This window comes from Sebastes umbrosus, chromosome 22 (assembly GCF_015220745.1).
Source record: "Sebastes umbrosus isolate fSebUmb1 chromosome 22, fSebUmb1.pri, whole genome shotgun sequence".
NCBI classification, from domain to species: Eukaryota; Metazoa; Chordata; class Actinopteri; order Perciformes; family Sebastidae; genus Sebastes; species Sebastes umbrosus.
Window position 1 is genome coordinate 12,083,884 of NC_051290.1, and position 13,846 is coordinate 12,097,729.

The following is a 13,846-nucleotide window of genomic DNA, read 5'->3' on the forward strand; positions in this document are numbered from 1 at the left end:
GTCTGGCCTCTTGACATGCATTACTCATGTCCGTCTCAATTCGGTACCACGGGAGTTTTTAAGTCTTTTAGAGTCTCAGAAAACATTTGAAGACATACAGTAAGTGTGTCTTCTGCAGTCAAGTGTGCAGGTGCACAGTTATGCAGCAAGCTAAACACAGAGCTTTACATAATCACGGCTGCCAGCTAAACAGCTGTCATTATAGGGATGTGTCAGTTTGATTGACAGGCCCTGCTCTAGCTCTCACGACAAAGTGTGTAATAGACCCGCCTGTCCAGTGTCAGTGTCACGTTTTGTGTCGCAGAGACGTGAATATTCAACCCAGTCTCACGGCAGTTCGTGAAATAATCACAAAGTTTAATCCATTTGATTTGTGTATACATATAGACACAAATTTCCCTTATGTTTGTGACGCTCAGCACGACTTTCAGCAATGGAATTTTTGTGCGTTTTCCTACAAATGTCCAGCAACACATGATGCACGTGGCAATTTCCGCTTCAGTCTTTTCAAAAATGAGATTACTTTGTTAGGTTTAGGAAAAGATTGACTTGGTTAGGCTTAGGCAACAAAACCACTTAGTTAGGTTTAGGAAAAGATCACGATTTGGGTTAAAATGACTCCGGAAGTGTAGCAAGTATGGAAGTTACTCAACAAATTAATCAACTTTGACTTTTTGTTTCACACGGGACACAAGCACCGGTCTTCTTGGCGAAAGTGTGGTATTGTTTTACACACCCATCCATCCCGACCTCCTCCTTACGCGTTTGCCGCTCTCTATACTTCCCGGTTCATAATTACGTAGATTACATGAATTGATTTTGTGCTGACCGTAACGAAAAAAAAAGTGAAATTCGTTTCTATGTACATGAATCAATACATTAAGTTTCGTGACTATTTTACGAACTGCTGTGTGACTTGGCTGAAGTATTACACACCTACATGAAGGTGCAGTGTTTTGTAGTTACGGAAGTCTAACTTCAGAGCTAGTTACGTAATATATAAAGTGAGAAAGACCTCTTATGGTGGGTGGGTGGTGAGTAGGATGGGTCCGACAAACACAGGGCTTTCAAGCGAGAGACCCTGTTTTATTTGCAGGTTCACTAACGTACAAACGTGTGTTCTGTACTGATGTTACGTTGTTTCCGTACGTGTTTTACTTAATTTTTGTACTTATTATAAGCACAACCATTACGTTTTCTCTTAACGTAACTAAATGGTTTTCTTGCCTGAACCTAAGTCAGTGGCTTTGTCACCCCCTTCTGGTACTGCACGTTAATACAGGCATGTCATATTTACGTCTCTGCGAGGAAAAACGTGACACTGACATGCTATCTTCTGGTGGACAGGTGGGTCTATTACACGCTATTGCGTGATATCGGTTTGCTCTCTCATTTGGCTGTGGTTGTTGCTGTTTGCTTTTTCCCCCCTTGATCTCCACCTGTGGTTCCACCCTCTACGAGCAAATCTAGATTTTTTTTCTCTTTCCAGTTAGTATATTGCAGTAGTAGTATCAAGCTGGTGCTAGATGGCAGTATTGCTCAGAAGTGTGAGGCATCATATGGTTCAATATATATTTGTCAATTAATCCCTCAAAAAAATAAAAACATGAACAGCAATTGTGATTTTATTTGGAAAATTACTTTTTATAAAAACATTTACTGAAGACATCTTCAAAATATTAAGTTACGCATATTTGACATATCTTTTTACAATCCTTCTGAGACATTCTGGAAAAAAAAGACAACCATTAAGATATACTTGGGTTGAAATCAATGAAATCAAATTCCAACTTGACAACATCATCAACCAAAAAACACAATTTCTACTTCAAAGACTACGTTATAATAACTTTGCATATAAAGACAAGGCAGGGAGACACTTAGCAAACCAACTAAGAAGAAATAAAAAAGAAACACTATTGCTGCAATCAAAAACCCCGTTGGGAACACCCATCATGACCCACTAGCCATAAACCAAACTTTAAGAACCTTCTACAGCAAACTATACACCCCTGGAAAAGAAAATAGCCATTGCAAAATTAACTCATTCCTCAGTAACATCTCACTACCTAAACTGAACGACAAACAAATCGATGCTCTAAATTCCCCATTCACTTCAACAGAATACAAAAAAGCTCTATCACAATTCCCCAACAATAAAGCACCAGGCACAGACAGATACTCAAATAAAGACCCTACACTGTGCTCAAGCTATCGTCCCATCTCACTCATCAATGCAGATCCCAAAATCATCAGTAAAATATTCGCAAACCGGTTAGAACAAGTAATTCCAAATCTAATTCATCTGGACCAAAATGGATTTATTAAAGGAAGAAACTCTGCTAGCAACACATGAAGCCTCTTCTATCTAATGAACCACCTTCAAAATAAAAAAAAATAGAATTAATCATGGTATCACTAGACGCAGAAAAAGCATTTGACAGGGTAAATTGGAACTTCCTCTTCTCAACACTGAAAATATTCAATATCATACACTCATTCATTGAATGGATAAGAATATTGTATAACTCCTGACTGGCTGCTGTCATCACAAATGGAATAACATCCCCTAACTTTAGATTACTCTGTGGAACAAGACAAGGTTGCCCTCTCTCACCACTACTGTTTGCCCTCTTTCTAGAACCATTAGCAGCAGCAATCAGACAGAATAATAACATCACCGGCATCTCCACATCTACTACAACCCATAAAATAAGCCTTTATGCAGATGATATTATTTTATTCCTCCAAAATCCAACGAAGTAACAAAACTCATCAACTCATTCTCTAATATATCTGACAACTCAATCAATTGGACCAAATCAACTACACTTCTGTTAAAAAGCATAGAAGAAGATCTCACACGCTGGACAACGCACCCCTTAACACTCGGACGAAACAATACACTAAAAATGATAATCTTATCATCCGTTTAACATGATCCCCATCCAACCAACATCCAACTGGTTTACAAATCTGGACACACTCATCACATAATTCTACTGGGAAAACAAACAAATAAGAATAAAACTGACAACCCTTAAAAAACCTAAATCCTTAGGAGGACTAGAAGCTCCAAACTTTAATAAATACTACATAGCTAATCAACTAACATACATCACCACATGGCTTCACTCAACCCCATCCTTCGTACTCGGTAGAGTGGCTCTTCTAGCCACTCTACCGAGTACGAAGTTTGGCATAATGTTTTGGTGCCCATATTAGGCGGGTGATGGGTATGTCCTTGCTTTGACCAATAACCGGGTCCCAGCAGTACTCAGGCGAGAGCAGCCTGCTTGGTTTGTTAAGCCAAAAGTACTTGTTGAGATGACTCTCATCATGCCACAGAGCCTCCACACTGTTTAGTTTGTCCTCCATGATACTCAGAAAGCAGTAATCTGCCAAATCCTTCACATTTTTCCACAAGCCTCCAAAGATAGCAGCATGGTAGTAGTAATCTCCGGTTTCCATGTAGGCTTTGGATTTGGGGTTTCTGTCATAGGTGAACCTATGCTTTGGAAGTTTGTAATACCACGCGTGTTGCAAGGCCACAGATTCCCCCAGAGCCTCTGAGCCAAATCTTCCCTTAAACTCCTGATCCACATCTAAGCAGAAGACGTAATTGCAGTGGTGACGAATCTCTGATTCTATGGCATCTGATATTGTTTTCATCCGCATCATGGAGATGTCCTGCCACCTGGAGTGCTTTTCCACCGGAATAACCTTCAGGCTTCGATTAGGAGCGAGCTTGATGTTTGGTACCTTCTCTGGCAGATCCGTGAACACGTAATAGGTCACATGTAGTCCCACCATAAAATGTTTTTCTGCAGAGGTCAGGAAAGTCTTGAGGTAGGCATCCAGATACCTTAGGTAGAGACAGAGAGAAAAATAATTGCTGTTGCTCATAACTCATTATGATGATGAGAAAAAAAAACATTATTATGATTTTTGTTTCATTATTTGAGACAACTATTATACATATGCATTCACGTCTGCTGACCTTTTAGTCTGTTTTAACACTAGGGTCATTACTTTCAGACTGAACTCAAGCTCAGCTGTCCCCCATTACTCTAATCCTGCATGTCTGCTGTCATGTGTAGTATATTTGCATGGTGGTTTTCACATAGAAGTGCAGGTGTTCACCAACATTGTTAGATAACAATGTCATTGCCCACTTTGATGTCAAAAATAGGAAAAAAGCAGTGGCGAAAGAAGTATTCAGATCTTTTACTTGAGTAAAAGTAACAGTACTATGGAGTGAAAATACTACAAGTACAAGTAAAAGTCCTGCATTCACAATCTCACTTAAGTAAAAGTACAAAAAGCATTAGCATTAAAATATACTTAAAGTACCAAAAGTAAAAGTACTCATTATGCAGAATGGTCCATTCCAAAATAATATATATTATATTATTGTTGCATTATTGTGTTCTTCACTTTAATGTTGCACCTGGTAAAGGTGAAGCTCATTTAACTACATTAGATACTGCTGAATAGATTAACTTATAATAATATATTATAACGTATTAGTTCACTTTTATTTTGTATCAATAATCTAAATTTGCAAGGTAACTAGTAACTGGAGCTTTATAATAAGTAGTGGAGTAAACAGTACAATATTTCTGTCTGAGATGTAGTTGGCTAGAAGTTTAAATGAACAGAAAATGGCCATACACAAGTAAAGTACAAGTACCTCAAAATCGTACTTAAGTACAATTTTGAGATACTTGAGTATCTCAAAATCGTCCCTCCTCTACTACCATCCCTCCTCTACTACCATCCAAGAAACAAATATTGAGTGTCATCTAGTTGGGTTTGAATGTTATTCTCTTCTCATAAAGCACCACAGTTTGATATTCAGCTGTAACTGACCTCAGTATATCTCATTCAGGTGGATTTAGGGAAGGTTTCTTCCAGGTTTGGAAAAAATGGCCTAATACCAAATCTTTTGGCAAAGTACTACCAGATTCACACTGCACTGCTAGTGTGAAAACGGTGGTATTTTCATGGTCACAGTGTTTATGGAGAAACAAACCTTCCCACAGCAAATACAGTGAGGGCCACGGATGACTGGTTTTGGATGTGCGTTTGGTCGTAAAGATCGGGGTCAAACATCCCCTCCCAGATGATTGGAGCTTTCCAAGATGTGCGTGTTTCAACCTCTGGTCTGACTCTGAAATGGAAGATGAATGCAATATGTTAAAGCCATATCAGGAGGTGACTGACATTGTGTTTTACAATCATGAGCAAGTAATGTAACATTAAGTGCCATAGGGAATTTGTAGCAGTTGTGCCATAATTGCCTTCTCAAATAAGTTAGTTTTCTGGTAGTTTCAATCACAACAACGATTAAACTACTGTTTTATTTTGTTAATGTTTTCAGTTTATTGGCATTTCATATGAGTTTAATATGAACTGATGTTGGCATTTATTGCTGAGGTAGTTTCTGTCGGAGCAACGTGTTCTTATACAACGGTTCGTATGATATATTACGAAAAAGTTATTCCTCCTTTTTCATTCGTTTTCCTACCAATGTCAAGCAAGACGGGTCAATTTACGCTTGTTACATGCATACAGACTTCTCAAAATATACTGCTGTCTTCATAGCGAACAACTTCCTTAGGTTTAGGCAACAAAACTACTTAGTTACACTTAGGAATAGATCGACTTGGTTAGGATTAGGAAACAAAACTACTTTGTTAGGTTTAGGAAAAGATCGACTTGGTTAGGATTAGGCAACAGAACTACTTAGTTAGGTTTAGGAAAAGATTGACTTGGTTAGGATTAGGAAACAAAACTACTTAGTAAGGTTTAGGCAAGAAAACTACTTAGATAGGTGTGGTTCTTGGTTTGGCTTAAAATAACTCCAGAGGTGTCGTAACTTAAGTACGTCAGTTACGTGACAAATACATCAATGTTGACTTCTGGTTTTTACACGGGACACAAATGCCGGTCTCCTGGGCAACATTTATGTCCCGCCCAGTATTTTTTGACCCATCCATCCGCCAGACCTCCTCCCTACTCATTGTTCACTGCTCCTTATATTTCCTTGTTCAAGATTACGTGAATTACACACAAATTGATTTTGCGGGATGTACATGAGTTACAGCGCATAACTTTTCGTAGATATACAGTAGCTACGAACAGTTTATGAAAAGCCTGTCAGGAGACCTGTTTTGCATTCGGACAAAAATCAAACAAATGTTTATGTTGAAATTAAGACTCCGTAAATGAAAACAGTTTAATAACATTAAAGGCCTTCACAAATTTGTATTTAAGATATTTTAAGCATCAACACAACTCAGATCTTCACACTGATTTTCTGCCCTGTGCTTCATTGAAACCTGGCTTGGGAGCCCATCCCGGATAGTACACTACATCTGCTGGGCTTCCAACTCCTCCGAGCAGACTGTGTAACTGAGCTATCGGGGGAAAATGAGTGGAAGCAGAATTGGTTTCTACATAAATAAATGTTGGTGTGCAGATGTCACAGTGTTAAGGAAAACATCAACTCCTCACTTACAGACCATTTTCATAAACCGTTTTATCTACCGCGAGGGTTTGCCTCCTTTATTCTGGTCGATGTTAACATCCCACCTCAGGCCTGTGTTAGTGAGGCGTTACAACTCCTGCATGCCCGCCATACACCCCAACCACATGACTTCAGTGCTGCACATAAATGAAGAAGGTAATTCACTCGAAGAAACGTTAACTAACATAATCAAGGCTGTCGAGACAGTAATTTGCTTTTCTAATAGCCAGCAGGGGGCAACTCCTCCGGTTGCAAAAAGAAATCAGATTGTATAGAAGTCTATGAGAAAATGACCCTACTTCTCACTTGATTTATTACCTCAGTAAACATTGTAAACATGAGTTTATGGTCTCAATCGCTAGTTTCAAGTCTTCTTCAATACAGCATGATGTTCATTTCGTAAATTATGGTCCCATTTAGAGTCAAATAGACCATAAAGCAGGGTATGCTTTAGGGCGGGGCTATCTTGTGATTGACAGGTCGCTACCACGGTGTTGTCCGGTCTGGGAGTTGTCCCTGTTTTCGTCTTAGATATTGAACCCTTTCACAGTGTGTTTTAAGTTAATAAAAGTTAATTAGAACCTTTTTGTTCGCCTGAAAATGTATTTTTCGGCATTCGGTTGTACTTAGCTCCACCCTCTCGCATCACTTCTGGTTGCAAAAAAAACACAATGGCGACGGCCAAATACCATGATGGCGACGGCCAAAATGCCGAACTCGAGGCTTCAAAATTGCAGTCCACAAACCAATAGGTAACGTTGTCATGACTACGTCCACTTACTACACTACAGTCTATGGTACTTATTTTAAAGCCCAACCATGACGTTTTTCCTAAAGCTAACTAAGTGGTTTTGTTGACACGCGAAAATACGTCAAACAAACAATTTGCAGCAGAAGAAAGTCAAAACTTCTGAATATATAGTAGACCTGCCTATTCCTGTTCTTTGTAAATGGAGTCAGGAAATGTTTTGACCTCAGGGCTTCTTGAACGAGAACGAGTTGAGCTAGCCTTCAGGCTGTATTTTCATGTAGCAAAAAATGTATGCACATGTCAGCATGAAGCGAGCGAGTAGTCAAAATGGCGCTGTTTCATTGGATTGCATTGATGTGAACACCACTTGGGTGAAAGTTTTCTTGCAGTCAACAGGCTCCATTTACACGGTTAATGATTCAGTTTGAAATGGAAAAATGGTCTGTAGGAGGTAGTGAACTGATTCGTGTGTTTGTGCCTGAATATGCCCAATGTGGATGCCTCAGCAAAAATGAATGTGTCATCTAGTGTTGTTTTAGTTAATCAATATCTTTTAAAGCAGGAAGGAGGAAATAAAATCATTGTGAAGTCGTCATGGTTCTATCTTCTCAATTGTGAGCAGCATCTCGTAATTACAAAACTACGTACAGTTTTTTGTAATTATGCGATGCAAATTATTGTTACTTATTTAAAATTATAAGAGATGGAAGTCATAGTTACTGTGAATGCTGGAAGCATCCTATGTTGTTCTTCTATATGTTATTCTAAATCTTTATTGGTGTGAATACTGAAGGCATTCACAACCTATATACCTCTTTATTATTATTCCGCCTGTTTTTTTTGCAGTGCTATTCCTTCCACATTTTTCAACGTAGAAACTCCATTCAAACATCACAACGTTCAGCTCTATTAGGACAAATGCACGTGTATTTTTATAATTCATACCATTCACACTTTCTGATATATTCAATGTTTTCCACGAGATTTCGCCCATTCAAATGAGCTAGAGTGGACGAGCCAACAGTCAGAGTGGTGAGGAGGTTTAAAATCTTCATAAAAAAACATTTCTAACTTGCTCTCATTCCCACAATTTTCACTCTTCATACATAATTTCAGGTCGCAATGTAGATAAATGTGTGCTCCTTCAAACAATGTTGCTGTAGAACCACTCGGACTTAAATATTTGGCCACAGGCTCCTGAAAGTGACAGGATCTCCAACCAACGCATAGGCACTCATGACAGCAAACAGAACCAGTTTTCTAACCTGCTCTCATTTTTCCCACTACACACACAATTTTCACACAATGTGTTCATCAGGGGCTCCTAATAACTCACCTTAAAAAATTAGATTAAATTAAAAACAGGTTCAGCTCATCAGCTCTGGCTTGATGCCCTTCCATGAGCTGGCTGGCCACATTGTAGCCTGTGATGAGTTTCATGCCAGACCACACCTCTCTCATGCTGTTCTGTTGCAGCTTATTTTCCAACTTCCTCCTGTTGGTGTCTTTGCTCTCCCTGATCTTCGCCTTAAACTCCTTCTGCACTCGTCTCAGTTTCTCCTTATTTCCATGTTTATAGGACCTCTTTTTTTGCATTCAAAAGGGCCAACATTTCACCTTCTTCATACAGATTAAAGCCAGCAATGCCATGTTGCGCAAGCGTTTCAAAAACCCGTAAAACAGTCCACATCTTTTATAAATTATTGGTATTATTCAACTTTTTAAGCCAGCAATCCAGTGTAGTGTCAGCCTTTCAACATCCAGCATTCACACCGCAACTTCTTCAGAAATTGCATTGCAAGATAATTTCTTATTTTTTACTTTGGTGAATACAAAGTGCTTATGTATAAATTAAAATCACCATCACAACATTGTTATTATGATGATGGCGATTATGCAAGTGAGGCATTGCATTTTGTTGATATTCTATTAAGTGTGTTTATTGTGCAATAATTAAATGAAATCTCTCTGTAAAAGCAGTTGGGCAACGTGTTGTTTTTAAATATTCCCTTTAGATAAATTGACTATAACGGGGCCTGAAATGTGCGTACGCCACTTCCCACGCAACAGTTGTGATCTATAAAAACAAACTTGACGGGAGAATGTGCGCACCGGTACGGAAACTTTGACCCGTGCGTACGCACATTATGGAGGCACTGAGGTAGAGGAAACTGGAGACGCAGACAGTGAGGTGGTGAATTGAAGCCAGACTGTAGAAATGAAATGTCATTATTAACTTCACTTCATACTTATATCTACTTTTATCATAAACATTTAAAACAGCAGTGTTATTTGTGCTTGTGAGCCATAACTATTCCATAAGCACCTTACAAATGTAAAATATATCAGCCAACTCAAATCAAATTCTGCTCAATATCTCATCAGCGCTGTCTCACCATCACGATCCCTCCACCTGAAAAGCTCAGAGGAGATCGGGCCGGACTACCGACACCGGCAGGCAGCTGTGGAGCAGCTGTTGAAATCTTATGGTTTATTAGATAGGGACAGATACAGTATAAATAGACAAAATGAAAATGGCTATCCGATGCAACTATCAGACTGTCTCCAGTGCGCCACCGCGGTGCGCCACTCTGCCTCCTCCAGTCACCTCCACCCGGCACATCTTCACCAGTATGGATTGTGTAAATTAACAAAGTGTGGAAATAAAGCCAGTGGCAGCTCTCATTGCCGTTGCCGTGATTTACCGTAAAAATCAAACAGGCTCATTCAAATGCAGAAACATTAATGAGGTGTTTTGCATGGACCATTTATGGTTGAATGTGGGCGTGTAGAGGGCGGAATATGAGGCGGATCCACATGCGCACATTTTCAGGTGGACTGTGATTTATAAAGGGAACATTGCGTGCAGGTGTGCGTACGCACAGTTTTATAAGTCTGATTTTTTTTTTGCCGCACGCCATTTTCGGCTTTTGTGCACACGTACATTTTTAGTGTGGATACTACACACTGTTTTATAAATGAGAGCCCAGATCTCTTACCCAAAGTTAAGCGTGTCGTCTAAATTGATGCTCTGTCTCAGGTCTCCTTCACTGGCCACCGGCAGGTTGTCTGGAGGAGCGAAGGATGCTAAATATCTAATAATGAAAAATGACCATCATGACACTGGAATGAATCATTTTGAAGTGACTCTTGCAAATTGATCAAAATGGCTCATATGTGCTCTTATAGGTCTTCAGAGGCAATAATAATGACTTTGGGACTCACCTTAAATATAAGGAAGTGAAGCTGACGGTGAGCAAAACAACAAAGCAGATCCCAGCACCCCTTTTTTCGAGCCCTCTGAAACAATGCAAAAGCAAACAATCAAAAAAGAGTTCAACCTACAATATATGGTTATTAATGGCGTACAGTGCCTGATGTTATATTGCAGAGATATGCAATAAGGACTGAAATAAATGATTAATAATACTACCACTTGATATGGCCAAGCTGTATGGGGGAGAAAAACTGTGGCTGTTGGCTGAAGAACATGGTGAAAGTGATGTTAGGTTGAGCAATTCTGGTCTTTAATTTAGTTAAATGTTCAATGTTAAATGTTCCATGTTGTGTAGGAGGACTATTCTACAGTTTTGATTATCTCCTCATCCAATTTACCAATTAAAAAAAATCATGGTATCATACGGACCGATCAGCCCATTCTCATTCCCAGGATGTCAAATACCAACGCTTTGTTCATTTTGTAAATTATGGTACCATTTTGAGTCAAATAGACCATAAAGCAGGGTATGCTGTAGGGTGTGGCTATCTTGGGATTGACAGGTCGCTACCGCGGCGTTGTCTGGTCTGGGAGTTGTCCGTGTTTTAGTCTTAGAACTTGAACCCTTTCACAGTGTGTTTTCAGTTCATGAAAGTTAATTGTAGCATTTTGGTCAGCTAAAAATGTCTCTCGTGTCACTTCTGGTTGCAAAAAAACAAGATGGCAACAGCCAAAATGCCTAACTCGAGGCTTCAAAACAGCAGTCCACAAACCAATGGGTGATGTCACAGTGACTACGTTCTCTTCTTCTATACAGTCTCTGGGCGTGACAAAGCAGCAGTGTGTGACGAGTTGGGATGAGAACGTGTTGATAGATACAGAACATTTAAAACTTGCTTTTCCAGAAACTTCACTCCCACACCTTCCTCACCACAGGGAAATATAAAATCATTTCACCAGGTTTGGGTGAAATCCTTTAATTAAAACTTTTTTCTTCTCAGTTGTCTTGACTATATTTACACATCCCAGAATTCAATATTTGCCTATTAATTGGTAAGAATGACATCACCAGATAAAAAATAGAAAACCTTGGAAGATGAGAGACAGAATACCTCATAGCTGCTTCAGTTTTTCAGCAAACAAACTCTGGCCGGAGGTGAAGGTATCTGTTGGCTGAAAGACACAGTATTATCCCACTGTCACATCATAGATGGTAAATGGTAAATGGACTTGCATTTATATAACGTTTTTTCTAGTCTTCCGACCACTCAAAGTGCTTCACACTACATGTCAGCAATCACCCATTCACATACACATTCATACACTGATGGCAGAGGCTGCTATGCAAGGTGCCAACTTTGCACATCAGGATCTAATTTAAATAGTCATTCCCACAGCGATGGCTATGCCGTTGGGATCATTTGGTGGAGTTGAGTGTCTTGCTCAATGATACATCAACGTGTAACCGGAGCAGCCGGGGATCAACCTGCTTAACCCTCTGAGCCACAGCCGCTCCCATAGCTAAGATCGATGACACACACAGAATAAACCAGCTGAACAAAACAAACAAGTTGTTTTTAGTTTGTACACAAAAACAGGGCTGTGCCCAAGATCATTTCCTCTTTCACATATTCACTACTCCCAACACTTCCAAAAGTCATAACCACTTTGGACTCTGCTAAAGACTAGGATCATTTTCAATCAAAATATGAGAAGGTTGCACGGTCAAATTATTTAATGATATCAATTAATACATATTAATTTATCATGATTCATTCAAATAAATATTACATGCACACACAATAACATCAATAAGCTCAAAATAACTGCATTAATCCAGTGGTGTCAATGTCAATGACGTGTCTCTGTGGCATGACTTAATCAAAATGCATACTGGTTACCATCTCAAAACCAAACAGACTTTAACTTACAACCTTGCAAAATGTTAATACATTGAACAGTATTGCAAAATTCTATTTAATTTAGCTTTTTCAAATGGCTTCCATGGATGTTTACACTGGTACTTACAGTACATAATGTTTAACAGGCAGGTGAGTAAAACAACTCTTCTGCAACATTTTTTAAAAAGTGTATTTATTGATTTTATAGAGTAGAACACACGGCCAGCACATTCCTCATTCCTAATTAAGTTTAAACTTTTAACAATTATTTTAAATAACACAATTATGTGAAATGATGTGACCTTTATGGCAAGTAAATTTCTGTTTTTGAAGGGAAACAACAAGAGATATATTTTATGTAAAGTATCTGAGGTTATAGATAAACAGCAACTTACTCTAATTAGTCAAAGTTAGCCACAATTTTCCTGGCAGAGACATTGCTGATGAGTTACCTGCTTGCAGGTTGATTTCAGGTGTAAAACCACGACACGTCCAGAACATCAACAGGATTAAGGTTCCTCTGGTTTGGATCTTCCTCTGGTGTAATGTTCCAAAATAGCAAAATTGATTCCACTGCTGCAGTGATCTTTGAGAACAAACAGAGAGTGGTTCCTCTGACAAGGTTCAGTTTCTATTTTTATAATAGGATGTCATTTGCTGGAATTGAGAGAGGAGGAGAGGCATGTAATGACAAGCATCTTAGAACAGGTTCTTTGAGCATTTTTTAATTAATAAGTAAACTACTCTAATAACTTCCACTAAGCTCTTTTTTTCTTGACAGCACATTGCTGTATGCACAACTCACCTGTGTTTTGTGTTCTTGCAAAACACGTTTGAAAAATGCTTTCACATTTGTTTTATAATACGATAGATCTTAAAAATCATCCCAGCCCAGTGTTGCCAACTCTTTTCCGATGAAAGTAGCTAGCAGCACTAGCTCCACAATTCCCTAAATCTATTCTCACTTCAGGCCTCCTTCCTCCCCAAAAATGATTATAATTAAAGCTATTGTTGGTACTCACAGCTGTCAAGCTATAGCAGCTTGTGGAAGACTCCAGTGATGTGCAAAGAGTACACGGGCAGAGTGCACGCAGGCAGGCAGCCCGTCCATTCATAACATTCGGGCCGAATGAAATGATTGGACGGGCTTGTTACAGTCCTGCAACAGCCTCAGATGCCGGATTTTTTTCTCTCTTTTTGTTTCTCCAAGTATTTGATTTATTGATTGCTGTCGGGATGTAATGACAATTTCAACAAATATAACAACAAATGTTTTTGAAGAGATACAACCCTAGCTTTAAAGTTCCCATATTGTAAAAAGTGAGATTGTAATGTCTTTTTAATTATAAAGCAAGTTTAAGTGCATTATAAATACTGTGAAAATATTGAAACGCTCAATCCACGGAGAAATACTCGAGGTCCGTATTCAGAAACTGTGCCTCTGA

At 39.0% G+C, this 13,846-nt stretch overlaps 1 protein-coding gene across 4 annotated transcripts; it reads right to left on the reverse strand.

The window, feature by feature from the left end:
- Nucleotides 1–1,684: 1,684 nt before the first annotated feature.
- LOC119481634 (N-acetyllactosaminide alpha-1,3-galactosyltransferase-like) lies at nucleotides 1,685–13,001 on the reverse strand. 4 transcript variants are annotated; one of them, XM_037758741.1, is made up of 6 exons: nucleotides 12,854–13,001; nucleotides 11,613–11,673; nucleotides 10,509–10,583; nucleotides 10,283–10,378; nucleotides 5,036–5,173; nucleotides 1,685–3,865 (listed from the first exon to the last, which is right to left on the reverse strand). In XM_037758741.1, the coding sequence occupies exons 2-6, from the start codon at nucleotides 11,615–11,617 to the stop codon at nucleotides 3,181–3,183; spliced, it is 999 nt and encodes a 332-aa protein (XP_037614669.1). In that variant the 5' UTR covers nucleotides 11,618–11,673; nucleotides 12,854–13,001; the 3' UTR covers nucleotides 1,685–3,180. The 4 variants fall into 4 exon arrangements, with proteins under 4 accessions (XP_037614669.1, XP_037614668.1, XP_037614671.1 ...); XM_037758740.1 differs by having other exon boundaries at nucleotides 11,589–11,673; XM_037758743.1 differs by lacking the exon at nucleotides 10,283–10,378.
- Between the last annotated feature and the right edge of the window lie 845 nt (nucleotides 13,002–13,846).

Coding starts and splice junctions, on each gene's coding strand:
- LOC119481634 (XM_037758740.1), bottom strand. CDS start 11,617: ATGAGGTATTCTGTCTCTCATCTTCCAAG. Junction 5,174..10,282: donor GACGACACGCTTAACTTTGG/GTAAGAGATCTG, acceptor CTTCCATTTCAG/AGTCAGACCAGAGGTTGAAA. Junction 3,866..5,035: donor ACTGTATTTGCTGTGGGAAG/GTTTGTTTCTCC, acceptor TCTCTACCTAAG/GTATCTGGATGCCTACCTCA.